Genomic DNA, 26,461 nt, shown 5'->3' on the forward strand with positions numbered 1-26,461 from the left:
GGACCAGAGTGACAGCCACGGCCCCTGCAGCTGCGAGTCCTCACTGGAAGCCGCCCACCTGGGAGGCAGGATCTGGCCAGCATCACAGACAGCAGTTCATGCCCTGGACACCTTTAGCAGCTCTGCTCCTGGCTGCTTCTTGGCATGAGGCAAATTGCCCCGGAGAAGAGAGCTCTTCACCTCATTAAGCAGGGCCTGTACCCGTAAATAACTTCAGGAGGACTTGCCTTAAGGCGCAGGCACAGGCCGGAGATAACTCTTCTCAGTTCTTGCCGGGAGTACCGTGACTCCTGCATGCCTAGTCATGTCCTTACGGGGCGGGGGGCTGGGTGGCTGAGAAAAGAACTCATCCAAGTACTTTTCTCTGAGTTCATATAGCACTGGAAAGCCCCCCCGCAGTCCTTGGAAAGGAATTATTTATTCAAAAAGGTTCTTTTTCACGTCGCTTTCTGGGGCCACAGCAGCCAGTCCGAAGGCCGGGCAGCAGCAGGCGGGAGCCCCCGAGGCCGCACTCCTCCTCAGCCCCCGGTGCTGTGGGGCAGGCACCGTCGGGCCGCTCCCGCGGGCCCTCACAGCATTCCAGGTAACATTACTTATTCAGAAATCAGGCGCAGCCACGGGCCGGCTCCAGGGGTCCCGGCGGGGCGGTGCTGGGCCGCCACGGCCTCTCCCGTCCCGCCGGGGGAGCAGACAGGCCCGCGCCCCGTCGGGCCGCCGCCGTGTGTGCCGGCAATAGGGCTCCGCCGCCGCTGCTTCCCCCGGAACTCTGGACGCAGCCGCTGTTTCCGGGAGGGCGCCATTGCGGGCGGGTCGGTGCGGCCCCACGCGGATGGTGCGGCGCGGCGCGGCGCGGCGGGACAGGTGGGCAGCGGGGGTGGCGGCGGCCCGCGGGGAGCAGCCCCGCGGCAGGACCCGCTCCTCAGGGGGCGTGGGGCCGGTTCGCGGCGTGTCCGGCAGCTCCCTGCTGCGGTGGCGTTGGAAATCGGCTTTCCTGGGGGGAAAGTAGGAGCCCTGCCCCTGCACTGGCCCGCACCGCGGAGAGCGGGCTGCCGGCCTGCCCCGAGAGCCGCGCCGTGCCGTGCCGGCCTGCCCCGAGAGCCGCGCCAGGCAGGATATACATTATCTGTTCTTTCAGATGATTAAGTAATGCGTACACGGTGCTGCTGTTCTCTCGCAGGTACACTGGGTACATGTGTTAGATCTGCTAACTGCCTTTTCTTCCTGTGTCAGCTGTGCACAGCGTCACATAGAAGCAGTCTACATTATACTGATTGTAAACAACTGTTGAAAGAGTAAGATGGAGGAAAAAGAGAAGAAGAAGCATCGCGCAAAGCACAGTGGGCCAAAGGCAGAGAAGAAAAGGAAACGTTATCTCAATGACCTAGGAATAGGAGATGAGGAGAATGCACGGAAGAGAAATCCCAAAGCCTTTACGGTCCAGTCCGCTGTGCGGATGGCTAGAACGTTCCATAGGTAAGAAATGGGAATGGGTTATAGGGCGTGCAAAGTTGGCTAGATGAATAGGTGTTGGCTGTGGTTTGTTACTTTGTGTACAAGTAGTGTAATTTTCACACGTGTGCGCGCATAGCTTTCATCATTCACCAGGTCATGTTGTACTTTATGCGTGTGTCAGCAGTGTGATGCTTTCTGCGTCTGTGTTACGTGGTAAGGCTGTGTTAGTCTTAATGGAAAAAACTGTGTATAGCTCCTTAGACTTGGTGGGAGTTCCACATACATATTACTATCTGGGCTCTTGGTGAAACTTTGTGTCCAAGCTTTTGTAAATACTGAAGACTTTCAAAATATAAATGTTACCCTTTTTTAAGTTCTTGAATTTATTGATTAGAAATTTCTTCTCAGAACTCAGGATTTGAAGACTAAAAAGCATCACATTCCTGTGGTTGACCGAACTCCTTTGGAGCCACCTCCTGTGGTGGTGGTTGTAGTCGGCCCTCCCAAGGTTGGGAAGAGCACCTTAATCAAATGTCTCATTAAGAACTTCACAAGGCAAAAACTAGTTGAAATCCGGGGTCCTGTTACGATTGTTTCAGGTGAGAACGAAGACATGAGAAATGGAAATGCTTGTTTTGCACTCCTTCTTTGTCTTGCTTTTAGAGCTGGGACGTGTTCACGTGCTCATAATTTTTGGATGTTTTTAAGAAATCATTTGGATGTGTTATCAGGCATACTTAGTAAAAGAATAGTGAGATTTAGGCTTTTGGGTGACTTGTCCCTGTAAACTTGTTTTCCACCCTGCTAGGATCCCACTTCCGTAGTTTTTGCTTTCCTTTCTGGCTTTTTTTCCAGTTTCTTCCATTGCCCAAACTTTTCCCAAGTTTTCCTTTTCCAGTGTGTTCTGTTTTCCCCTTTGAACTGTTTCTCTGGCTTCATCCTAACCTCTACATGCATTTCCCATTCTTTCGGGGTCCCTGTCCTATAATCCTGTTTTTGTTTCTCTTTCTTTCTTAAGCCATGAATGAATTTGCCTAGCTATTTCCAGTTCTCCACCTCTCCCCCCGTCAGTTCCTCCTTCTTAAGTTTTCAGACCCAGTTTCCACTTGTCTCAGTCTGTTCCTTTCACGCTTTTCCCTGAATATCACCAGGGGGATCATTGAGGTTCTGGGGGGAGCACAGCCCACAGCAGCATAAGGAACCAATTTGTAAGGGAGATCGCTTGGACACACAAATGTATGTTTGATGCAGGTAGACTCTTCAGAGATTTTAACTAACAAATCCCTTTTTGCGAGGAATAATTGACAAATAGGGGAAAGAAGAAAGGGAAAGGAAAATTCATGTGTTGTTACTCCTGTGGTCTGAAGTTCTGTTAGCTAACTCAAGTTAGTCAAGCCAAGTTAACCGTGGGTACTTTTTTTCTCATTTGGATGTGTGTTAAGAAATTTTTTTCTTTACATGTAAATCTACTAGTTTGTTGTGGTTTTTTTGGTGGTTTGTTTTTTTTTTTTTTTATAAGGCTAGAACAGGGTATGTTCTTCCTAATTATATCAGAAGAACAAAAATCTGTGGTAAGATAAAATCCACATTTCTAACTCTGGGGCACTAAAGAGAAAAGAAGCAGAGAGATTATTTTTCCCCAAAGTAAAAATCAAAAACAAAACCAACTTTTTTTTTTTTTTTTGCTATTATCATGGCTTTTGGAAAAGACCAGACAACTCTTTTGAAAACATATACCTGATAATTTCAAACTGAAAAGTTAAAATTTAGCAGAAACAAACATTTGAAAACGGGCACTTCTACAGTGGTGTGTGTTGGACAGCCTATATGCTAAACAAAAATGTGAGTCCCAGATACTCTTTAGGAACTTCAGGAATGTAACCTGAAAAGAAAACAATGGACTAATTAGTCTGCTCCCTCTGTTTCAGTTTTTGATTTTTAATTCTGTTTTCAGGTAAAAAACGCAGGCTAACTATTATTGAATGCGGATGTGACATTAACACAATGATAGACCTGGCTAAAGTTGCTGATTTGGTAAGTTAACAATGGCACGTGATTTCTACTGTGATTTATATTGAAAATACTGCTTCTGACTGGGCTGCACCAATGTCCAATTTCTCCACCCATTGCTATCAAAGGCAAAACTGTCTTCGGTTTCAGAGAGAACAGGGCTAAGCTCGATAATAAACCTAATATTCTGGAACAACCCCTAGGACTTGCCTTATCGTGGGAGCAGGGGGTAATAAAGAATGTGCGTGGTGGTGGGGAGGATGTGGAAGAAGGGAAATGCAACTGAACTTCATTGCTACTGCAACTGGTAAACTTTTGGTGGAAGATCTTATAACAACCCAAAGCCATAAAATGACTTTTCATTAAGGGATTTCATCAAAGCATGCAAAATTTGAAAATTGTTTTTAGTCAGGAAGTTTTCAACTAATGTATAAAGTATAAATATGTGTTAGTTTACTAGTTGGTTTTATTTGATGCACTCTGACGTCTCCATCTTTAAAGATTGTTATCTAGTAATAAGATTGATTTAAATGGAGTGCAGTCACCATTATAATTTATTTGTCATATTTGATTCAGTGGACTATATCACCTGATCTTGGGCACCCAATTCATAGTCCATTTGTCTGCTTAGAATTTTACTTTACATGTGTATTTGGAGTATATTATTCATAGCTGATCAGAGTTTGGGATCCTTATCTAAATATTAACTGTCTAAATATCTAAACACATGTGTGCACTAAGCCAGATATCATTCTACTTGCATGTTTTCTACTTGAGAAGGGAGATGTATCAAAAAATACAAAAGTTTTCTTATAGTAGATGTGACGGATGTTTGAGATTCTGCATGCACATGGTAGGTGATGCTGAGAATCTGTTTGGTTTTTTGTTAGGAGGCTGAGATTACATAATGGCTGGCAGATCTCTATTATCAGTTCCCATGAATTTTAAGTTCTTAAATGCTGAGGGCCTAATACAACTTTGCATCGATTTTCATGTGACTGTCGGGTGCTGTTTTCCTGTATCGGTGTGGTTTAGTGATGCATAACAGTAATTTCTATGTGTGAAGTAAGCTGGTCTTATTTTACTAAAGACTTGGCCTTAGAGGCTTGAGTGCATCCAAGACACAGATATAAAAATTTGATTAATTTTCTCAGACAATCCTGCAAGTACTGGAAGGTACTCAATTTTGCATATTTTAAGGTCTGAACAGATGTTTACTTGGTGAATTTATTTTGATACTGTATGTTATTGCATTCATAGAGCAGCCTTATTCTTCTGTAGTTTTCTTGGAGATAGCAAGCAAGTCGAATCTATATAAGGAGATTTGATTGACGGGAAGAAGAGATTTGATTTCCTAAGCCCCACTAACTGCTGAAGCAGCTGAGATCCGTACTTTAATTAAAAAGCCGAAGTTGATTTGATTTTCAGGTTATGTAAAAATAAAGAACAAAACTTTTTGCAAGACTTTGATTTCCAAGAAGCTGATAACTTTAAAAGTGTGGTCCTTGAAATTAGTTTGTGTGGCCACCGTGGTATTGTTATAGTGAAATGCTGATGTTGTGTTTTCAGGTTCTAATGCTTATTGATGCCAGTTTTGGATTTGAGATGGAAACATTTGAATTCCTGAACATTTGTCAGGTACATGGTTTTCCCAAAATTATGGGAGTTCTTACCCACCTGGATACATTCAAGAACAACAAACAATTAAAGAAGACTAAAAAGAAGTTAAAGCACAGATTCTGGACTGAAGTGTATCCGGTATGACATTCCATGTTCATTTTTTCCGTATATTTTGCATTATGGAAGCTAAATTAAAAGTGGAGCAGTACCTAAGTATTTATTGTGTTCTTACATCTTTTAAGTAATACCATAAATGGACAATGCTGATATTGTATCAGATTATGTAATCTTTCTTCTATTTGCGAAAATACTTGCATAATTATTCTTTGTCCCAGTGTGACTAGCTCCTAAATGTGTGATACTAGGAAAGAGGTCTGTTACGTAGGTGCTGTGCAAGGAGGATCTGCTTGTAGGTCTGAGAGACAAATTAACCATTGTACAAGGTTTTCTGGATGTGAATTGTTTTCTCCTAAGATTTAGGGGACAATTTTCATGTTGAAGTCAACTAGTTAGTTTAATCTTTTGGGACCAATTGTAACTTGCAATTTCTGATTATTATTTACAAATTAGAAGTACATTACCTTTTTTTTTATTTGTAGTTTTTTATGTCTTAAATTGATATTTAATGTTTTTATGTATTTTTCATGTGTTTAGGGTGCTAAGCTGTTTTATCTGTCTGGCATGGTTCATGGAGAATATCAAAAGCAAGAAATTCACAATTTGGGGCGTTTTATCTCAGTTATGAAGTTCCGACCTCTTACTTGGCAAACGTCTCACCCGTATGTTCTCGCAGACAGGTGTGTGCTTTTCTCTCTGTTCTTCAGTCTCGGTGTAGATAGCACCTTGCTTTTTTTAAAAAAACTGTAATATTAGAGCCAGTCAGCTCTATGTGTGAAGAGGTATTTAGTGTTATCTGGACAGCTTTGGGGAAATGAAAGCATACTCTTCAGGTTTGTGCCAATAACTTTCGCCAGTTTTCACTTGAGTCAGGTCATGTAGATAGTCCTTTGGTATACTGTAAATACTTTTGAAATACAGGAGAAAAAAATCCTGCCTGTCGATGATTATATGGAATTTCTGTGGAAAAGAAATAGTCCAGCAATTGAACTGCTGGTGAATTAGTCTTCTTGAGTTCCCTGGAGCATCCCTTTTGCTCCATCTCCCCATATAGCATTTGATTCACAGTGTTTTTGGAACATGAGAGTGAACTTGATGGTGGCTGTGCCTACCTGAGTAATTAACTCACCTTTCATATTTTATGCCAGAAAGCTTAGTTATGACTAAACTTCCACAAGAATCCAAGGTGCCTAGAACAAGTCTCTCTCAAAGCCCTAATTCTTTAGCAAAAAATCTGAGAAGTAGGTAAGCATCATACCAAGTCCTGCAAAATACACAAAGCAAATGAGGAAAAAAAAATTCTGTAGTCTTTCAGTAACATTGTTTTAGGTTGCTGTAACTGTTGGAATTGTTTTGGTTGTTGGGTCAGTTTTAAGCTGTCCCATGCTCCTCCTTGGCCGGGTGTTTGTGTTGCCTCACTTGTGCAGTGTAGAAAGGAGCTGTGGAAGGAGCTTCCCCCTCATCTGCCTGAAAACAGCCAATCTTCCCCTCTCCCTTTTCCTGTGGTAGTTTTTGTGTTGTCACCACCATTATTAGGGAAGAGACAGTACTGTGTGGCTGCAGGGAATGTGTCTCTCAACTGTCTTAGAGTGGTTATTTTCCCTCTAATAGCAAAATTGTTTAGAGGAGAGTTTTGTGTGGAAAGCATATAAACATTAATTAAAATGCGCTCAGAAATCAGTACATATTTAGTGAAATGTCAGTAAACCTTCTGGAAATATGTTGTTGAATGTGATTATACAAATTATAAAATACAACTATAAATATTTTTGAATGATCTTTTTTTTCCATGGATGTTTTTCTTATGATTATTCTATTTTGATTATTAGAGTCTGCAGAGCATGCAGTAGCAGCAGTGATGCCACAGTTCTCTTTTCTTAAATTATCTTTTTTCAAAAGTTACTATTAGGACTGTTGGATATTCTAACTTTTTTTTTTTTTTTTTTTTTTTTTTTAAATCTTGGATAGAATGGAAGAGTTGACAAACCCAGAAGATATTCGAATCAATCCCAAATGTGACAGGAAGATATCACTTTATGGATACTTGAGAGGAGCACACCTGAAAAACAAAAGTCAAATTCACATGCCAGGTAATTTTTCAGATTCTTAAAACTGTTTTTGTACTGATCTATGAATAACAACCTAGCTGTTGCTATTTTTATTGTGGAATGACTTGTATCTTTAAATGGTACACTGTAAAATAGATTTTTCACCTTTCGAAATACATGTTACACTTTTGGAAATAATTTTTCATAATACACATTTTTGTAAAAATAAATCCTGGTAAATAGTTTGCTTTTAATTGTGCAATTTTGTTGCAGTCTTAAACACGATATTTGTAGTGTCTGAAGTTTTTCAAAGGTGTTTTGCTTTAAAATAAGTGCTTGAAATGCAAAACATACCAGCCGTAGTAGTGGAGAGTAAATTTGGCTTATGCAGAATTTCTGATATTCATGGAATAAATGTAATATTTTAAGTGAATGATTTAAAAGTTTAAATTCAGAAATACTTTAATAATAAATTTACAGACCTACTCAGAAAAGTGGGTTGCTGGTTTTCTCATTTAAAAACAACCAAACAAGCCCAAAGCTTTTCAGTATTCTGGTGAACTTACGTATGCTTCTCTAAGTTCAGTGGTAAGGCAGAAGAAATGGATGTTAATACAAAGCTTGCTGTTGATAAATCACCGCATGCTACAATGTTTTGTTGTCTGTAATCTCTTCATGGTCAACTATACAAATTTCAGAATCAAAACTTTGTGAACACCTTGAGCTGGCAATGCGCCCTTGCGGCCCAGAAGGCCAACCGCATCCTGGGTTGCATCAAGAGAAGCGTGGCCAGCAGGTCGAGGGAGGTGATTCTCCCCCTCTACTCTGCCCTGGTGAGACCCCACCTGGAGTACTGTGTCCAGTTCTGGAGCCCCCAGCACAAGAAGGACATGGACCAGTTGGAGAAGGTCCAGAGGAGGGCCACAAAGATGATAAAAGGGCTGGAGCACCTCTCTTATGAGGACAGGCTGAGAGAGTTGGGGCTGTTCAGCCTGGAGAAGAGGAGGCTCTGGGGAGACCTGATAGCGGTCTTCCAGTACCTCAAGGGGGCCTACAAGAAAGATGGGGAAAGGCTGTTTAGTAGGGCCTGTTGTGATAGGACGAGGGGTAATGGTTTTAAAATAGAGGGGGGTAGATTTAGATTGGAAATTAGGAAAAAATTTTTTACTATGCGAGTTATAGAACACTGGAACAGGTTGCCCAGAAAGGTGGTGGAGGCCCCATCCCTGGAAACGTTCAAGGCCAGGCTGGATGAGGCTCTGAGCAACCTGATCTAGTTGGGGATGTCCCTGCTTCTTGCAGGGGGGTTGGACTAGATGACCTTTGAAGGTCCCTTCCAACCTTAACCATTCTATGATTCTATGAATACCTTATTGCTTCCCTTGTCTGTCATCCCAGGTGTAGGAGACTTTACCGTGAGTGATGTGAGTTTCCTACCAGACCCCTGCGCTCTACCTGAACAGCAGAAGAAGCGTTCTTTAAATGAGAAAGAGAAACTAGTTTATGCCCCTCTTTCAGGAGTTGGAGGCATTGTGTATGATAAAGATGCTGTTTATATTGACCTTGGTGGAAGCCATGCTCATGAAAAAGAAGAGGTAAGGGAATGCTGTTGGTGATTTGAGTTCTCTTGCAAAATGTAGTTTTTATCCGTAGAGTCAAAATAGGTGTTTAAAAATAAGCTGCTTTAAAATAATGCATCCGTATTTATCCGAAGTGATGATTGTGGGAGAGCACTTACAGGATTTGACTGGTTAAAGGGAGAGGTGGAAAACATTTGCATACAAACAGATTGAATTCAGCTGTTTTTTCTGCTGTATTGTGCTAAATGCTAAATACACTTGGGTCTATGATAATGTGTGCTTGCTGATATTTACTGTAGTGGTTGCATGCTGTGAAGGAGGCCCTCTTTAATTTTTCTTGTGTTAATATTGTATGCATTCTTGAAATGTGAAGAGGGGAAGGGAGACCTTGCTGTTCTGAGAAAATGTTTATTTTAAATGCTTTGGAATTTTTTCTTGCTTATGCATATTTCTAGTGGTTTAGGCAGATTAATGACTCACATAGCTGTTCATTAGACACTTGTTTATTCCTTTTAATTGAAAAGTAAAAAATCTTGGCTTTCCAGGAGGAAGTGAGACCAAATCACGAACTTGTTCAGAGCCTCATCTCCACACATTCAGCCATTGATGTTAAGATGGCGTCAAGCAAGGTCTCTCTCTTCATGGACTCCAGACCCTTAGGTTCAGAAGATGTAGGACAAGAGTAAGTTTTGAATGCTGAGCAGTGTTTGAGCATGAATGAATCTCTAATTTCAGGCTCTAATTTAGGAAAAATTCTCAACAGAGCACAGGTAGTAGAATGGCTTATTGCCAACTCTTCGGAGAGTACTCATATGCCACATGGGTATTCTGAGATAGGAGTAATTGATATTAGAAAATTTTTACAAGCAGTGTAGTCCTGCCTTCCAGGAATTCTTTGCTGATATAGCCTTAAATAACATGTTGGTGATTTTCTTTGGAGTTTTGGAGAATGGCAGTCATAATCTTCAGTAAAATTCATTGTATAACCTATTTTCATTCCATGGAAAATTAAGAAATTTCTTGAAGCTATTTATGGCTATGACATAGGGTGTATTCTTGAATTAAGAGGAGTTCCATACTTAAAGAACTCCATTGTCTTTTTAATGTTCTCCATAACCTCGCTGTTTTTTAACAAAAAAATAATTAAATATTAACATGAAGCTTCATTGTTTCATTAAAATGTTCTTGTACTTTACCCCAAATTTGATCTTTGGGAAAACAGATTTGTGATGCCAAAAGAAGAGAGACAGATGGATTTGAAGACTGGAAGAGTGCGTCGAAGGGCATTATTTGAAGAAGAGGAGAAAGAAAATGATGATGCAGTGAGTGATGAGGAAGACGACCAAGAAGAAGAAGCAGCAATGTCTGAGGATGGAAGTGATGGTGATGATGAAGATGATGCTGAGGAAGAAAGTGATAGAGAGCTATTAGGAGAAGAGACGGCTCTTGGAAGAGGCAAACGTCTGAAAACTGAAGTGGCTGAAGAGGCAGCTGTGAATGAACTGCCAGCATTTGCAGATAGTGATGATGATCTTGAGATGAGTTCTGAAGAAGAAGGAAAAACTGCCCCTGAAGAGAATGAGATGGAGGAAGATGAGGAGGAGGACAATGAGGAGGATGAGCAGGAGGAAGAGCAAAGGACTTATGAAAATGAAAGCTCAGATAGTGAATTTGAGGCTGCAAGCAAACAAGGAGCTGAATCTAAGCAGTATGAAATAAATAGTGAAGATACAGAAATGAGACCACAAATCTCAGAACACAGTCTAAAAAGAAAAGCAGTGCTCACTACGGATTCGGGAAACTGCACAGCAGAAGAGGCGTCAGAATCTGAGGCTGAAAACTCTTCCCTTGATGATGAAGAAGGTGCCCATGATGAATTAGAAGTTGAAGAGTCAAATAGGAAAGGAATTCGGCATACTCAAGCAAAGAAAGCTGATAGTATTAGACAAGCTAAACTTAAAGGTGTAGAAGCTGAGGATGATGATGATGATGTGGAGAATCTACTGAGAGAGGAAGAGGAATATGAAGAAAAAATAGATTTTTCCACTGACACAACAGGTAGACTATAAATGTTAAATTTTACTATCCATTTTTAATTGGATTCATTGTTAGAGGATCATGTAATTTTAATATTCCATAATATTACTCATGCAGCATATGTGTAGTTGTTAACTTGGCAAACGTATATTAGGAAACCTGGGATTATCTGCTGTTGAGCCTTTGATTTGCGATGTAGTATGCAGGTCTTGGTTTTCCTTCCTCTAAAATTGAGGTGATTCATTTTACAAACTTAATTGATTCTGCATACATGTCTCTTTAGTCTTTATGGCTGTGTATGTTTAACAAATTATGATGCTCCATTACATTTAGAAAGAATAAAACATTCTTGGGGGAATATTACTGAAATGTATTAACTACACACTGAGCACTGGAACAGGTTGACCAGAAAAGTTGTGGAATCTCCATCCTTGGAGATACTCAGAAGCCATCTGGACATGGCGCTGGGCAGCCTCCTCTAGGTGACCCTGTTTGAGCAGTGGGGCTGGACAAGATGACTTCCAGAAGTCCCTTCCAACCTCAATGATTCTGCAAGTCTGTGAAGAAGACACGTATCATGATGAAAATAACTACATAGATTACTGTTGCTAAAAATATCTTAAAATTTTGTCCTAAAACTAGGACTCATCAGAAAAAGAAATAAGTTACATAATTTGTTAGCCACAATTTATATTACTGTGTATAGATGAAGTATGAAAAAAAGAAACTGAGTTGTGTCTACACTTCTGAAGCCTGTTGTAGTCATATTCTTACCTAAATTATTTGTGTAGCTCTTAACTGTTGTCCTTTTTTGGAGGTAGAATGCATTTTTTTTTTTTTCCCCTTTTCAGGTGCACTTAAGTGGAAAGAGGACCTTACACAGAAGGCAGCTCAGGCCTTTCTAAGACAGCAACGTTCAACTCCCAATCTTCGTAAACTCGTATATGGAACAGGTACAAATCTGTTTGGAAACTTGTACTGTCTTAATATATAGTAGCTTTTCAGCTGTCACCAAGTTTGCAAGTCTGAATCTTTGAGTGCTGTCTTTTGATGGGAGGCTTGAGGAGAGTTACACTTTTTAAATTGCTGATCCTCATTTTCACTAGTAATTGTAATAAAGACAGTTTTAACTTTTCCAATAAAAAGCATTTTGAGCTCATTTTCCAGACTACTCAATTGTTATTTGTGTTTTCTGCTACAACAATTTCCCCCAAACATTTAAAGTTTGGTCATTTATATAGGTATCTGGTAGATCTTATGCAATTCCATTGTTGTAACTGATGTGTTTCGTAAAGGGATGCCCTTTGTTGGCTGTTTTCAGGAATTTCTGTCTCACATTGACTGAAAGTGGAATGTTCTCTTACCTGTGACGTATTATTATCATGTTTGTAATAAGAGTGTCAAGAAAAAAGAAAGCTAGCTGGCTTAAAAAGAAGAGAAAATTGCTATTTATGTAATTTGTCCTCTTTAATTCACAACTTTTCCGGTATTTGTCTGAGTGTACAAACCTCATCATGTAGAACCTCTGTAGAACACAACGAGAATTTGGGTGTTGTAAACCTTCCACAGTGAAGGAGTAGGAAGATTTGCTGACAGATTCTCGAGTCCAGTATTTACAGACTAGCTTAACATCGTTTGTATTCACAGATTGTTTTGGTCTTGTTTCTACTTATGATTTGAATGAACATCTTATGTTTACTTATTGGGCAATATTTTTTCAGATTATTCCAGTTATGCAAATAGAACCAGATTTCAGGTTTTTCAAAGGAATTTGAACTATGTGGACTTTGTGCAATGAATTACCTGTTTCCACATGGAAGAACTGTACAACTGAAGTTCACGGTGATCATAGTGTATAGTATCTCCCTGGCTGCTGCTCACTTTATTTTGTCCTTGTAAGGGTGTTAATTGAACCTCTTACACTGGTTCAGTGTACTTTTTCCTTTCTTTTATATTTAAAACTATTTTTAGTTTGCATCTTTTTTTTCCTGAAACTACTGCAGGTATTGTGAAACGTAAGGCAGAAGAGAGATTATTAATGAATGTAATCCATGTACTGTGAGGGAAATAATCACAGCTTTTGTGTTTCATTTAGCTGTCGAGGATGAGGACCGTGAGAGTGAGGATGCAGACGATGAACTTGGAGGTTTGTTTCGTGTCAGCCGTCCAGACAAAGCATCTAAACAGAAGGCTAATGCTCTTGACTGCTCCAAATTTCTGATAGAAAAGCTGCAAGACTGGGATTTAGAAGAGGTAACGCCACTGGATAATTGCATCTGCATATCCTATCCAGGTTATGTCCTGGCTGTGTCTCATAAATTACTACTGAGTTGTCATTGAAACGGACCTGTGGGAGCTATGGCCAGAGTGTCACATCTTCTGCTACTTGCTGTCATTAGAAGTATTTACTAGCTGACCAATTCCGAACTCTGTTCTTACAAGAATGGAAAGTTAGAATAAGTCAATTTAATGCTTGGTTTTCTTGATTGTTTGGTGGATCATAGTTATTTATTTACCGAAAAGTAAAAAGGAGGGGAATAATGAGTGAAAATAGGATGTAGGGTAGAGACCTTGTTAGTGTAAAGACCTTTGAGCAAGAGTCGAGTTGGTTTCACATTTCTGCTTTTGCTGAGGCATTGTGTAGTTTGGGTAATGATGTCTTGATGTGAAGCTGTGCCTGAGAAAATCAGATTATCTCCTAGGTGGTAAGAGGATGGAGGCATGGGGATCATTTTGGAGAACGTTTCTGTTGATAAGCTGTAACTGTACAAGACAATGACACTTATTTTGCAGGTTATGAGCAGTATCCGAGACTGCTTTGTTACTGGAAAGTGGGAAGATGATAAAGATGCAGCGAAGTTGTTGGAGGAAGATGGTATGTGTAAGACTTCTAAAAATGATTAATGTATGCAGGATCTTTAAGAAGAGTTAAGACTTCATAGTTACATATGTGGAATGTTTTGCATTAGTGACACACTTGCAATTTTTTTACAAACTATTACCTAAAGTATTATACAGATACAAAGGTAATTAAACATTGCTGTAAATCTCTGTACAAGCAGTAGGCAAGTAGCACATTCTGAAAAACAGAGTGTGTATTTTAAATTAGGAAATGAAGTCCTTAGTCAACACATGGCCATGTTAACTTTGAGTTACGTATCTGAGTGTAGCCATTTGTCCTCTAGGTATGGTTTATTCTTTTGGATGGTCTTGGTAGAAAGAAGCAGAATTTCTTTTTGAATGGGAAGAGAAACTGGTCATTCACATTTGAGTGAAAGTGAGATCCAACTTCAGATGTTTTGGAGGTGTTTGATTTGTTTTGGTTTTTTTTTCAATTACGAAATACTTAGAAAATTTTAATAATGTAGCTGTATCTTACATGCAAAATGATTGTAGTTTGACAGGCTTCTATAAGCATTTGCTTTTAACTTAAAAATTGTCTGCTATATTTAGATGTTTTTACTTATTTAATTTTTTAAAATTAAAGATAAGAGCTTGATTGCTGTGCTGGTGTGTTGTGTCATTAGACTGCTAACTAAGGTGCTGTGTGGTCCTTTGGAATGATCTAAACTTTATTTACATTTTTTAAATCATGAAGTTAAAAGTATGTAAAGGAAAAAGGAATCACTGGAGTTCAGCTGACAACTTTCAGCTGAAACTTAGAGAGGCAGAACAGACTTATAAAACTGTTGATGGGAAGAAAAAATATTTGGGTTGAAACTAATTTACAAAGCAGTACCGAGAAATACACAATCCTGAAAATATGAGAGATTATATGGAGCAATATAACGGAATGGTTAACTCTCAGATATCTTGGGTGCTTATTGTTGCAGAAGAACTGTATGGAGATTTTGAAGATCTTGAAACCGGCGTTGTGCACAAAGGAAAGCCAGCTGTTGAAGGAGATGAGGTCTGACTTAGATTTTTATGTTTTTTAGCAACATATCTATATATGAGTTTCTGATCAAGTGATAGTTGTCCTATGTAATCAATTTAGTTCTCCTGAATCAATGGGAACAAGGAAGAAAAGGTACATGTATTATGGACTTTGGAACCTGTAAATATCTAGAATGACATGTTTTTAGTCTCAAACTGAATTGTTGTTTAAAGTTAATTATGTAGGAGAAGTCACCTCACTTATTTAACAGTAGGTGTCAGGCTTAATCAAGAAACAGAGGATCTGGAGGTATGAGAGAAGTATTTTAAAACTAAATCTGATCATAACTGTTTGTACCATGTCATTTCATGTGATGCAGAAGATTAGAGCTCTGTTTAAACACAACAAATCATGAAAACTGACACGGTTTCCTAGTCATTCTTTGTATCTGCATAAAGGAGACTGATGGAAGCAATTATGTGCTGTGACTTGGGTATCTTCCAAGAACAGAGCTGTAGTTGTCTGTGACAATACAGATAGAACAATCAGATTTTTTTCAGACTAAGCAACTTGATGGCTGTGCATTTCACTATAAAATTGATGGTAACAGCATCATTTTGGCAGTTGTCAAATGATCTGTGAACAAACTTCCTCCTCTCTGGCCTCTAGAATGCTGCCTCTAGCACAGTATTACTCAATGCTATCAACAATTACTTTATTTTCCTCTTTTATTATGTGTGCTTATTTTAGCTGTAGAGTAACAGGTCAATTCTAGAGTCTGTTCCATGACAAAATAAATGTTAAGCCAAGAAGTTTTCTTAGTGAAAAGGGATATGATTTGGTCATGAAATATTTTGGTCATTGCTGAAGTTACATCTTCTTGTATGAACAACTTAGTAATTTCTGACAAAAACGGAAATATTTTTAAAGTGTCTAGTTATTTGCATTATGACAAAATATGACTTAATATATATTAAACTGTTAATCAGAATGGGTTGTTTTCAATGAACCATTTTACATTTGATAACTTACTGTTGGTTAGTCTGGAAGTGAAGCAGAGGAGGAAGATGGAAAAATGTCCAAACTAGAATCTGAGGAGGACGAAAAGAAGAAGGAGCGCATGGACAAGAAACGAAAACTGAAAGAAATGTTTGATGCAGAGTATGATGAAGGCGATGCCACGTACTTTGATAATCTTAAAGAAGAAATGCATAAACAAGCACAGGTACAAGCTGTTAACTTGGCAATTTATCTGCCTGTATGTCTTCAAAAATACACCACAGAGTTTGCCCAAAGGCTTTTTCCCTGGAGACACACATGACATTCAGGAGCTACTTCAGAAAGTACACACAAAGAATACACAGTTGCAATTTTTTTTTGTGGTTGAACTTTTTGATTCCATTAGCTGGAAAGAAAAAGAAGCAAAAAACCAAACAGCTCAAAGCTTGATTTAAATTGGCTTGAGTAGTTAACCCTATTCCAAATCACTGAGTAAGTCAGGATGTGTAATCTAAACTTTGTCTACTTAAAAGTTTTTAACCATTGTCATTTAGTGGTGGAACTACCATGACAGGCCTCAAAAAAAATCCAAAATACGAGAGAGAAGGAGGGAGAAAAAAAAGGCATCTTTTTTTTATGCGTAGGAAGGTGGAAATCTTTTTCATACTAATTTGTGTCAAATATTTTCCCAGTATTATTTTTAGTGTGATTTTTTTTCAATGTTTTTAACGAATAAGTAAGTTCTGTGTGGCAGTCTTTTCATCAAGCTGTCAGGCTATTTTGAGGAAAAAATAATTGATGACCACTGCTCTGTCCATGTGGTCGCAGTCTTCAGGGTAACTGTATCCAGAATTGGAGATGTTGATTTGGTTCCAGGCCTTGCTTTTTAGATAAAATCTTGTAAGCTTCAAAGTAGCTTCTTTCTTTGGCTAACTTGGAAGAATATTGCTTTACATTGCTAATAACTTCACTGTCATCTTTTCTGACAAAATCTTGCCCTAAATAGTCATTAAATTAATCATTACCTTCTTACATTAGCCTCTGTCAATAAGTGATCATATGAGACCTGGTATGCTGGTAAGAGCACTTAAAGCAAAGAAGGACATTCTAGTAAAAGAACATAAGACAATTTACAATTGTTTGACTTGAGGTCTGTTACAGAAATACATATCAGCTATGTATTTCCTACTGCAGGATGGAAGGGCAAGGATCTCAAACTGGGAATGCATGAAAGCCTCTAGAAAAATAAATTTGGAGCACAAGATTTGTTCCATATCTCAATACCTTGATAAATTAAATTAATAATTAGTTTGCTTAAACATGGCATCTTACAGGTAGCTGAATATCAGGAGCTAGAAGAGAATGGTGAGGCTTTTGTTATTCACAAGGATATCTTGTTAAATATTTACACAATATCTACATTCATATGGTACAGGAGAGTCTTTTAAGACCCTTTTGACGATATACAGTGTGAGGATGCACAGAAATATTTTTAAGCTGCTGAGTAAGACAGGAGCCCAGCCTCCTCATAAAGTGACACCTTAAAGATCAGGATGTTAACTTTAAAAGGTACTTGGGCTCCTAAATCAAAACCATACTTTTGACAGTTGTATCTTTAAAATCCAAAGTTGCCAGTATGAAAGGTGTATCAGAAGTCACTCAGTCATTTCATTCTCTTGGGTATTGTCTTTCAAGTAGACTAACAGGCCCACTTGGGATTTCAAATTGGAAGGAATTCATGGTGGCAGAGATCTTGCTCTGAATAGAAAGTCACAAAACCTATCAGATCTTTCCCAAAAGATTTATATAAATGTTAGCTTGTTTTAAATAGAACTAGCACCTCATGAACAAGTTGTTAATACTTGAATTTTGTAAAACACATGGTGACTTTCTCTTTGTCACATAGCTTAATCGAGAAGAATTTGAAGATCAAGATGATGAGACCAGAGTGCAGTATGAAGGCTTCCGGCCTGGGATGTATGTTCGAATAGAGATTGAGAATGTCCCATGTGAATTTGTCCTGAATTTTGACCCTCATTATCCTATTATCCTGGGTGGTTTAGGTAACAGCGAAGGAAATGTCGGATATGTACAGGTATGTAGCCAAAGCTGTGAGCGTACTTGATGTTGGTACAGGTGTGCTTCAGAGTGTCTGGAGTTGTTATTTTTTGTTTCTTAAAGATACAGTAAACACAGAGAGAAACCTTCATCGTTGTCTCTTGAGATTTACTTTTGACACAGTTAACTCTCCACAGTAGCAGACACTGAATTTTACAGGCTAACCTGAGTAACTGGAAGAAGTTTTATTTTTGTTTAATGTTCATCTGCAGAGGACTAAGGTCTGATATTGTGATTGCTGAATTGCAAATGTAAGTTGTACTCTTGACGTTCGTGGTCTGTGAAAACGTGCCTATAGAGCAGTTGCTAGCACATACATATACATATATATATATAAATATAATGCATGCTTGCGTGCATACAAACGTGACTGCAAAATGAGTGAAATACTGACTCACTTTATCTTTCCAGTCAACCTAGTATTAATGAGAATGCTCAATGAGAATTCAGCTTACTGAATAAAAAAAATCTAGTGTAGATGGAAGTTGCTTTAAATAATTCCTGAAAATAAAGACCTGAATTTCAGAATTAATGTTATTATCCTGCAACAGCATTGTTCATCTTTTCTTCTAATTAGTTACGCCTGAAGAAGCACCGATGGTATAAGAAGATACTTAAGACACGAGATCCTTTAATCCTCTCATTAGGGTGGAGACGATTTCAGACTATCCCCATGTTCTACATTGAAGATCACAATGGACGTCATAGGCTTCTGAAGTACACACCACAACATATGCATTGTGGAGCGGCTTTTTGGGGTGAGGGCATTCTGGAGTTGCTGTTCTGAATCACTTAATCATTATAGAATTCTCAAGCTTCACAGGATGTATCAGGAAATACAGCCAGTGGCTTTTGGAATGAGAAGTCTTTAAAAAGTTGTGTTCCCTATGGAATATAAAATAACACCAGATAGTATGGGAAAGTAGGCAATTGCCTATTATTTGTGAATTATTTGAATGATTTGTGAATTACTTGACTTCTAATAAAATTCTGAGTGTTCTGCTAGGTTGTGTCCTATCAAAGAAGTACCTGATTTGTTGGCTGCATGCAGAGACACTTGCACACATTATGGGCCTAGCCCTGCAAATGCTTCTGTACATGTGTAACTTCTTGTTAACCATTCCTTTAACTTTCATGGGGCTATATATGTGAGTAATGGGTTGAATGCTTTAAACTTTTCTTTGGTTTTATTTATTGAGACTATTTGGTATGTACTTCTAAGCTTTATGACTTTAAATAGAGGCTAGATGTCGTGTGGTAAAGCTTTTCATAAATTTTTAAATTTAATTTTCTTGTAGGGCCCATCACTCCTCAGGGGACAGGATTTTTGGCAGTTCAGTCTGTCAGTGGCACAACGGTAGGTTTGTTATCACAGAATGTTGATTACTGGTTTCCATGGGTCTTTGGCTAAAAATATATAGATTTGGGGAGGAAGGTTTACATATGATAAAGCAGTGATGTTATAGGAACAGAGAAAGTAGGTGGACTCAAGCTTTTGAAAGGTGTATTGTGATGAGATATCAAACTGGATGGAAGCTTTTTTAAAAATAATTTTCATCTGCTACACTGAAAACTACAAATCTCGCTTTATTATTTTCTGTGGAAGGATTTATACCTACTTGATTTTCAGGTGCTAAGTATTTAGATAAGTTTTAAAACCTCTTTCCAGGATGAGATAGCTATGTTCCTGTTGAAAAACATTGCCCTCAATGTGATTTCTCTGCATTTTGCTAGAATGTTTATGGGTATCTGAATCAATTTAAGTAGTGTTGAAACAGTATTTATCAAATACAATGTTTGTTGCATATATATTACCCAAAGGTAGATTTACGTTTACATACAATGTATAATGAAAGCTTTGCATAGCATTGTAATGAGCACAACAGAAATCAGAGCAGTGATAATTATCTCCTTCCTAAAATATACCTTAAGTCCTGCTGCAGTCATCTTGTTACATGTATTAAAAGGCTATTTTCAGCATATCTCCCTAGCATAATATAGTGACTGTCAGCAGTGCACAAAGTGTTTCTCCTTTGAGACTTTCTTCCTCAGTAAGATTGTGTTGTTAAGAGACCACAGTGAGGTAGATAGCAAGGACTCTTAGATTGCTTCCAAGGTAATTAGAATGGCAGTTCTGAAACCTTCATTAGTGAATGGTAGGAATGTTATGTCAGTAGTATCTCAACTAGTCTGTACAAAATCAGTTTGCATTTGTCATGCTGTTATACTCCTGTAAAGGTTATAAAATCTGAACTCAAACTCTAAAAAGCAGTGAAATTGTATCAGTGAAATTATTTCTTCACTGTTTGGTAAATACACATTCATCAGTGTTAATCTCTGTACATTTCAGCCTGATTTCCGGATTGCTGCAACAGGAGTTGTGCTCGATTTAGATAAATCCATAACTATTGTAAAGAAGTTAAAGCTAACTGGTTTTCCATTCAAAATTTTTAAGAACACTTCTTTTATTAAGGTAAGTATGTATACTGTAAAACTACATGTACCAATGTTAGGACAGAATGTAACCTGGGACTCCATCTGTCTTTCCTGAGGCAGAGGTTCCTCGTAATTGTTGCATAGTGTTCTGGATCTCAGTACTGCTTGGGGTTCTTTTTGAGCTCTCTTCGGTGCAGTCTCTAAAGGTACCGGTCATTAGCCGGTGAATATGAATTATTGTTAACTAGACAAAAATTCTGGAACAGTGTCCTGGCTCACAATCAATGTGATTTTTTTTGTTTGTTTGTTTTCTTTTTGTTTTCCTCCCTTCCTTCCTCAAACCCACTGATTAGGTTCCCACAGTGGCAGATACCTCTGGAGAATGTGAACCTGTCCCTGGTGTCATTCAGGCAGTTTGATCCCACTGAATTTCAGCTCTGGGATCAAAGATAACTTCTAGCAGTGCTTAGGACTTCACAATTACAGTTACAAAAGTGTTTGTGGCAGCATGTGTTGCAGAAGTGAATTTTCATTGACCTCCTAGTTGTCCTTGTTTGGGCTTTCAGGCTCAGGAAGAGGTTAGGTTATTCTGCATTTAGGGCAGTCAGCGAGTAAGCATTGATCTCAACAGTGAGGCACTCAAGTATTTGCAGTAAGCATACACATAATTTTTCCTGGCTTCCTTGTGATTTATGAAAGAAGCACAAACCTTGGAGAGCTATTGTATTAGTCTCACAGCTAGCAACTTAAGGCAGCTTACTTGCTTCTAAGGTATGCTGTGTTCCAGCAAATGACTTCAAAAGAGAACTGGACAGATTATCTTAAATATGTTCTGGTTTAGAATTTTAAATGTACGTATTTAATGCTAAGAAGCCTTGTCTGTGATAGATCACTCTAAGCAAATCGCTTTTAGTAGCTTACGTTAAAGTCAGCTCAGTAGGTTTTTGGTATGATCAGCACTCTTAGTATAAAGACAATGTTATGTTCTTTTGTTTCTTTATAAGATATGCTTGTGGGAATTACTGATGGTTTTGTGGCCTACACTGGTCACAGAGAGAGAATTGGCATCTTGAATGATGGTGGGTAATTTACACTTTCAGGGAATGTTTAACTCTCAGTTGGAAGTGGCTAAATTTGAAGGTGCAGCGATTCGTACTGTGAGTGGTATCCGAGGACAGATCAAAAAGGCCCTACGAACTCCAGTAGGTGCTTTCAGAGCAACATTTGAAGACAAGTTGCTGATGAGTGGTAAGTTGCACTTTCCATGTAAGTTATCACACAACTTTCATCCTGCTTCACAGATTGAAAAGCTGCGTCTCAGAATCTCTGGAATCTGATAATTGAGATGTGAATTCAAAGAGCATGAAATACCTGGTGAGATGCAGAATGAAATTAAAAAAGAAGTACATTTTATGTTGAATTTCTTTCAGTTATACTCAGAAGTCATATGGTATGCTTATGAAAAGGTTTGTCTTGGAGACTTTTTTCTCCGAGTGTTTAAAGTGTTTTACACAGCATGGTATGCTTTTCTTGAACATGAAGATGAATTTTATGTAGTGGTACAAGTGCTAGAAGGACATTTTTCTGAGAAATGCAAAGAATGGCATTGTAACTTCAGTTAACTTTTTTTTTTTCCCTAACCTTTTGAAGAAATTATGCAGTGGATAGGGCTGAGTAATCTGCTGTATTTGCCGAGCATCACCATGATGTTGAGTTTGTACTTATCTGAGTTTGTGACCTCTGTTTTCTTAAACCCATAGAAATTTTGTGGTGCAAAATAAAAGCAAGCTAGTTCTTTTATAAAAATAGAGGAAAAGCAAATCACTGTTGTCAGTAATAGTACAGGCACAGATACGTATGTGAACTCTGTTGCTAGTTCTTTAATTGAATATGAATAGGGTGGTATTCAGCTGGCTGCTTTTCAGGAGTTTAACTTGATGAGGTTTTGCAGAATGCAAGTGTACAAATAGTTATATTGCTTTTGCCTAACATTGAAGAGGTTTGGTGTATATACCAAACACAATACTAGCATGTGGTCTAGATATTGGTTATCTATTCTATTCAGGCAATCTTTGCTTAGAATGTGGATGTGATGAACTGTGTTGTTACAAGCCAAGTAACATTTCCTTTCCTTTCAGATATCGTCTTTGTGAGAACTTGGTATCCTGTTTCTATCCCCACATTTTATAACCCTGTAACATCCTTGCTGAAGCCAGCAGGTGAAAAAGATAGTTGGAGTGGAATGAAGACAACAGGCCAGCTGAGGCATGAGCTAGGCATCAAACTGAAACAAAACAAAGATTCTCTCTACAAGGTATATTTGATATGTCTTAAAACAAACAAACAAAAACCCAACAACAAATACCTCAGAAAAACCCCACAAAATCAACAGTGTCCACAGTCAAATTTGCGCTGCCTCAGACCTGTGCAAACTGAGAGCAGTTAAAGTATATATTCATACATACGCATGTGTGACTTCATATTTTTATCCCCAAGGCACAGTCTTCTCTGGCATGAGATGGTAATAAAGCAGTGGAAAACAGATTGTTGTTGGTCAGTGGAAGTTTATAAAGTAATCTGCAGGGTAGAAGTCTTCCCCAAAAGCTTACTGAGACTTCTGTCATAGTAAATTTGGGAGGAACATACCATTCACAATTCGATGCAAGAACATCAGAGAATGTTTTATTTTCCATCTTTCAGGGAGAAAAAAAAAAACATCACAAAAAAAAAAAAAACCCAAAACCCACCACCCACTCCCACCCCTGCAAACAAAAAAACCAACCCAAACCCAGAAAAACAAAGGGTTTTGTTAAGATAATGAATCTTACATATGTTCTATATCTGTTCTTTTAGCCTATTGTGAGGGAGAAAAGGCATTTCAATAAGCTCCACATCCCTAAAGCACTGCAGAAGGCACTGCCTTTTAAGAACAAGCCCAAGAATCTTGAGAAGAAAGGCAAGACTCCAAAAGACCAGTGGAGACCAGCTGTTATCAGGGAGCCTCATGAAAAGAAGGTAATTATCACTTATTCTGAAACAAGAACTCCTGAAGAGTGAATGTGTTGCTTAGACCATTTCTAACTATTGTTTTAGCACTTGAATCTATGGCTAGTGCTGAAGATGTATGTGCTCCTAGTGAAAAATTACTACCTGCACTTTGGTTTGTTCCTTTTTGGCATGCAGTAAGTATATGGAACTGTTGCTGAGTGGACAGTGTCTGTTTTTTAAACTAGTAGGTCACCTGAAGCCTAAATATTCCTTTTGTCCTTGTCACAGCCCTTGCAAGGTATTTCAGTCAGATGTAGTGCTCTCACATTATGGGTGACTTAAATTGGCAGCTGCAGTCTTTTATTTGACTTGTCATTGTTGTGCATTATTAACAAAGACAGGACTTGAAGCAAATAATCTACTTCAAAAATTGAGAATTATAGAGCACTTGCAAAAGCAAGACGATCCAGACTGCAATTTAAGTGCTCTGAATTAGTAACCAGGCATAGCCTTTTAAATAGTATCTAACCAAAATCAGAGTTCACAAAAATTAAACCTTTGATTAACTTCCTAACAAGAAAAATAATTAAACCATTTTAGAAATTGGGTAACAGGTGCAGAAATAATTAGGAACTTGCCTTTAATCTCTGATTCATTACATGGTGCTCTGCTGAGGTTAAACTGTTTCTTGCTTGCCAAAACCGAACTGTTTGTATATTGATTTTCTATTTTCTGTTTTAGATATCAGCCCTACTCAGTGCTTTGAGTACAGTGAATAATTACAAGATAAGGAAAGCCAAAGTAAAACATCGAGAACAGCTTAAAGAATATCTCAAAGTTAAGCAGAAGGAAGATGAACAGAAATTCAAGAGGCAAAAGGAGGCTAAGAAAAAAATATATCGCATACTGGGACAAAGGGAGAAAAAGAGACAGAAGTCAAGCTTGAAAGGATCTAGCAGGGGAGAAAAGAGTATGTAAAATTTAATCAGATTTCAAACCAAATGAGGAGATAAGGTAGCTGTGCAGTTTTTTGTTGAAGAAACAAAAAGGCCTTGGACTACACTAGACATGCACTCAAGAGAAGAAAAAAAAAATGCAAATATGACCTAATTCACGCTCTTGAATACATTTGGCAATCTATGTAAATAAGATGTAGAAGTATGGATTGTGATTTTTCTACATTATATTCTGAAGGACTTTGTATTTTACTATATTTCTATCTATACTGCATATTCTGTCTAGCCAATAAAGTATTTTAATGTTAATTACAGAATATTGTTTGTTTTTAAGTGTTTTGGTTTAGTACTAGTGGACTTCTGTGGGAGAAAGAACTCCTGGATGTCTCCGAATGTGTTCCTGTGTTGCCAGTACTTTGAGCATTGCCTCAATTTTGCCCTTTGCAAATCTTCCATTAAAAGGCATGAGGATCAGCTGTTACTGGGCAGCTTTTTTGGATTCTCTCGCTTTCGTGTGCTAGCAGAGGAGCTCGCTCCTGTGCGTAGATCATCTGGTCCTATGTGAAAGCATCTCAGTTTTTTCCACTTCTCACTAGGTATTAAATAGATCTTCAAAATAGTGTTCCTTCTAGGTCTTCTGTTGCTTGACCAGTTTTGGCACACGGAGGCTGTCAGAAGATCCCTTGATGACAGCAGCTTTCTGGGCAAGCAGTATGAGACCCTTCCCGTATGTGTGTGATTTTCTGTGAGGTAAGCACAGACTGGGTAACTTGCTTCCCTTGGGAAAATGTTCCTCTGTTCAGCCAGCTTGGTTTGATGATACGGTGTTAGACTTTAAGAAGAATGTAGAGGAGAGGTAGTAGATGGTTTTGATCAACTGAAGTCTTCTCTGCATGACAAGAGGTTCTGGACAATCATTCTGTTGGAAGAGTACAGAGGAATTTATTTTTTTATGCCATATATGGCATCAAATAATTACTGTGATATATTTTTAATACTTCATCCTCAAACAGGCATGGGTCAGATAACATCAGTAATTTCTTGGTCTCCTTCCTGGATGAGTACACTCTTTATCATCAAGCCAAAATTCATTATTATTACTACAGTGTAGTAATATTTGCTATCTCAGATGGGAGATCCCATGTGGGATCAAGCTTCCTCACACAAAAGCTTTCTGCTGAATGGGTTTGTAGACTTTTTTGTGAACACTTTAGCATTTCAGGATTTTTTTTTAATTAATCTCATAATGTTCTGTGTACTGATACTGAAATTCTAATGCATCCATCTTTGCCTGTATGATATTAGGCTGAAACCTGACTCACATTAATTTGCCAGTAATTTTCTTTTCCCCACGTGAGATTCAGCTGAGGTCACGTGAATGAAATACGATTTATGCTTAAATAATTGAAGATTCTCTGCTGAATAGACAACAACTGCCCTCAGATTTACAACAAAACTGTTGGCTTTTTTTTGCCTCACAGATGGGCACAAGGTGGTCCACTATGACTTTGTTCTGCACAGTTGTCACACTGTGCTAGGCTAGGTCTAAGCTAAACCAACAAGGAAGTGTTTCCTATTAATCCCATTTTTATGCTGCTGTGAGCAAACTTGCATCTATGTGCTGTTGTTTGCATCTTCCATCAATTCATGTGTGACAAGTAGGTGTAATTGTTTTGAATGCCTGCAAAGTTACTGCTGCAACACTTGACTTAAGGTTTCATATCTGCTATTTATGTGTCATTATAAATAAATTAAAAAAAATTTGGTTCACAATAGTTCTGCCAAAGTTGAAAACAGGGAAATAGTGGACTTAGTGACTGTTTCTGTTGTGGAGGGAACTGCGCAGAGAGCCAACTGAGCATGAACATATTTCACCTGCGAAGACTATGCAAGATACTTGTTCTAGAATATACTTCTAAAGAAAAAAAAAAAATTTTTTTTTTTTTTTTTTTACTCTTAGGTAGCCCTTTCCAAATGGAGATAAAATCCTGTAACTGTTTTTTTTCTTTTTTTTTAATTAAAAGAAGTTTAATATGCAGTGGGTTGTAGTTAGGAGCTGGTGCATGTTGCGAGCCTGAATAGAAGAAAGGCAGGGGTTTTGCAATCTCTTGCAGCACTGACTTTATTTTGGAAATTGATGAGAGAGAACCAGCTTAGTGACTGTCCCAGCAGAGCCTGGCTCTGCTTTGAACCCAAGGAGGCCTCAGGCCACCCAGGCGGTAG

At 38.4% G+C, this 26,461-nt stretch overlaps 1 protein-coding gene across 1 annotated transcript; it reads left to right on the top strand.

Annotated features, from left to right (window-relative positions):
* Positions 1-839: 839 nt before the first annotated feature.
* Positions 840-24,555, top strand: BMS1 (BMS1 ribosome biogenesis factor). The gene is made up of 23 exons (XM_086752577.1): positions 840-861; positions 1,231-1,473; positions 1,861-2,051; positions 3,407-3,486; positions 5,032-5,220; positions 5,737-5,879; positions 7,168-7,289; positions 8,646-8,842; positions 9,373-9,509; positions 10,050-10,885; positions 11,716-11,817; positions 12,960-13,117; positions 13,658-13,739; positions 14,698-14,774; positions 15,784-15,966; positions 17,647-17,835; positions 18,436-18,616; positions 19,157-19,215; positions 20,209-20,331; positions 21,395-21,542; positions 22,433-22,608; positions 23,148-23,309; positions 24,024-24,555. Exons 2-23 carry the CDS (start codon positions 1,298-1,300, stop codon positions 24,258-24,260), a joined length of 3,948 nt encoding a protein of 1,315 aa, XP_086608703.1. The 5' UTR covers positions 840-861; positions 1,231-1,297; the 3' UTR covers positions 24,261-24,555.
* Positions 24,556-26,461: the final 1,906 nt, after the last annotated feature.

This window comes from Chlamydotis macqueenii, chromosome 7, assembly GCF_036417535.1.
Source record: "Chlamydotis macqueenii isolate bChlMac1 chromosome 7, bChlMac1.mat, whole genome shotgun sequence".
Lineage (NCBI taxonomy): Eukaryota > Metazoa > Chordata > Aves > Otidiformes > Otididae > Chlamydotis > Chlamydotis macqueenii.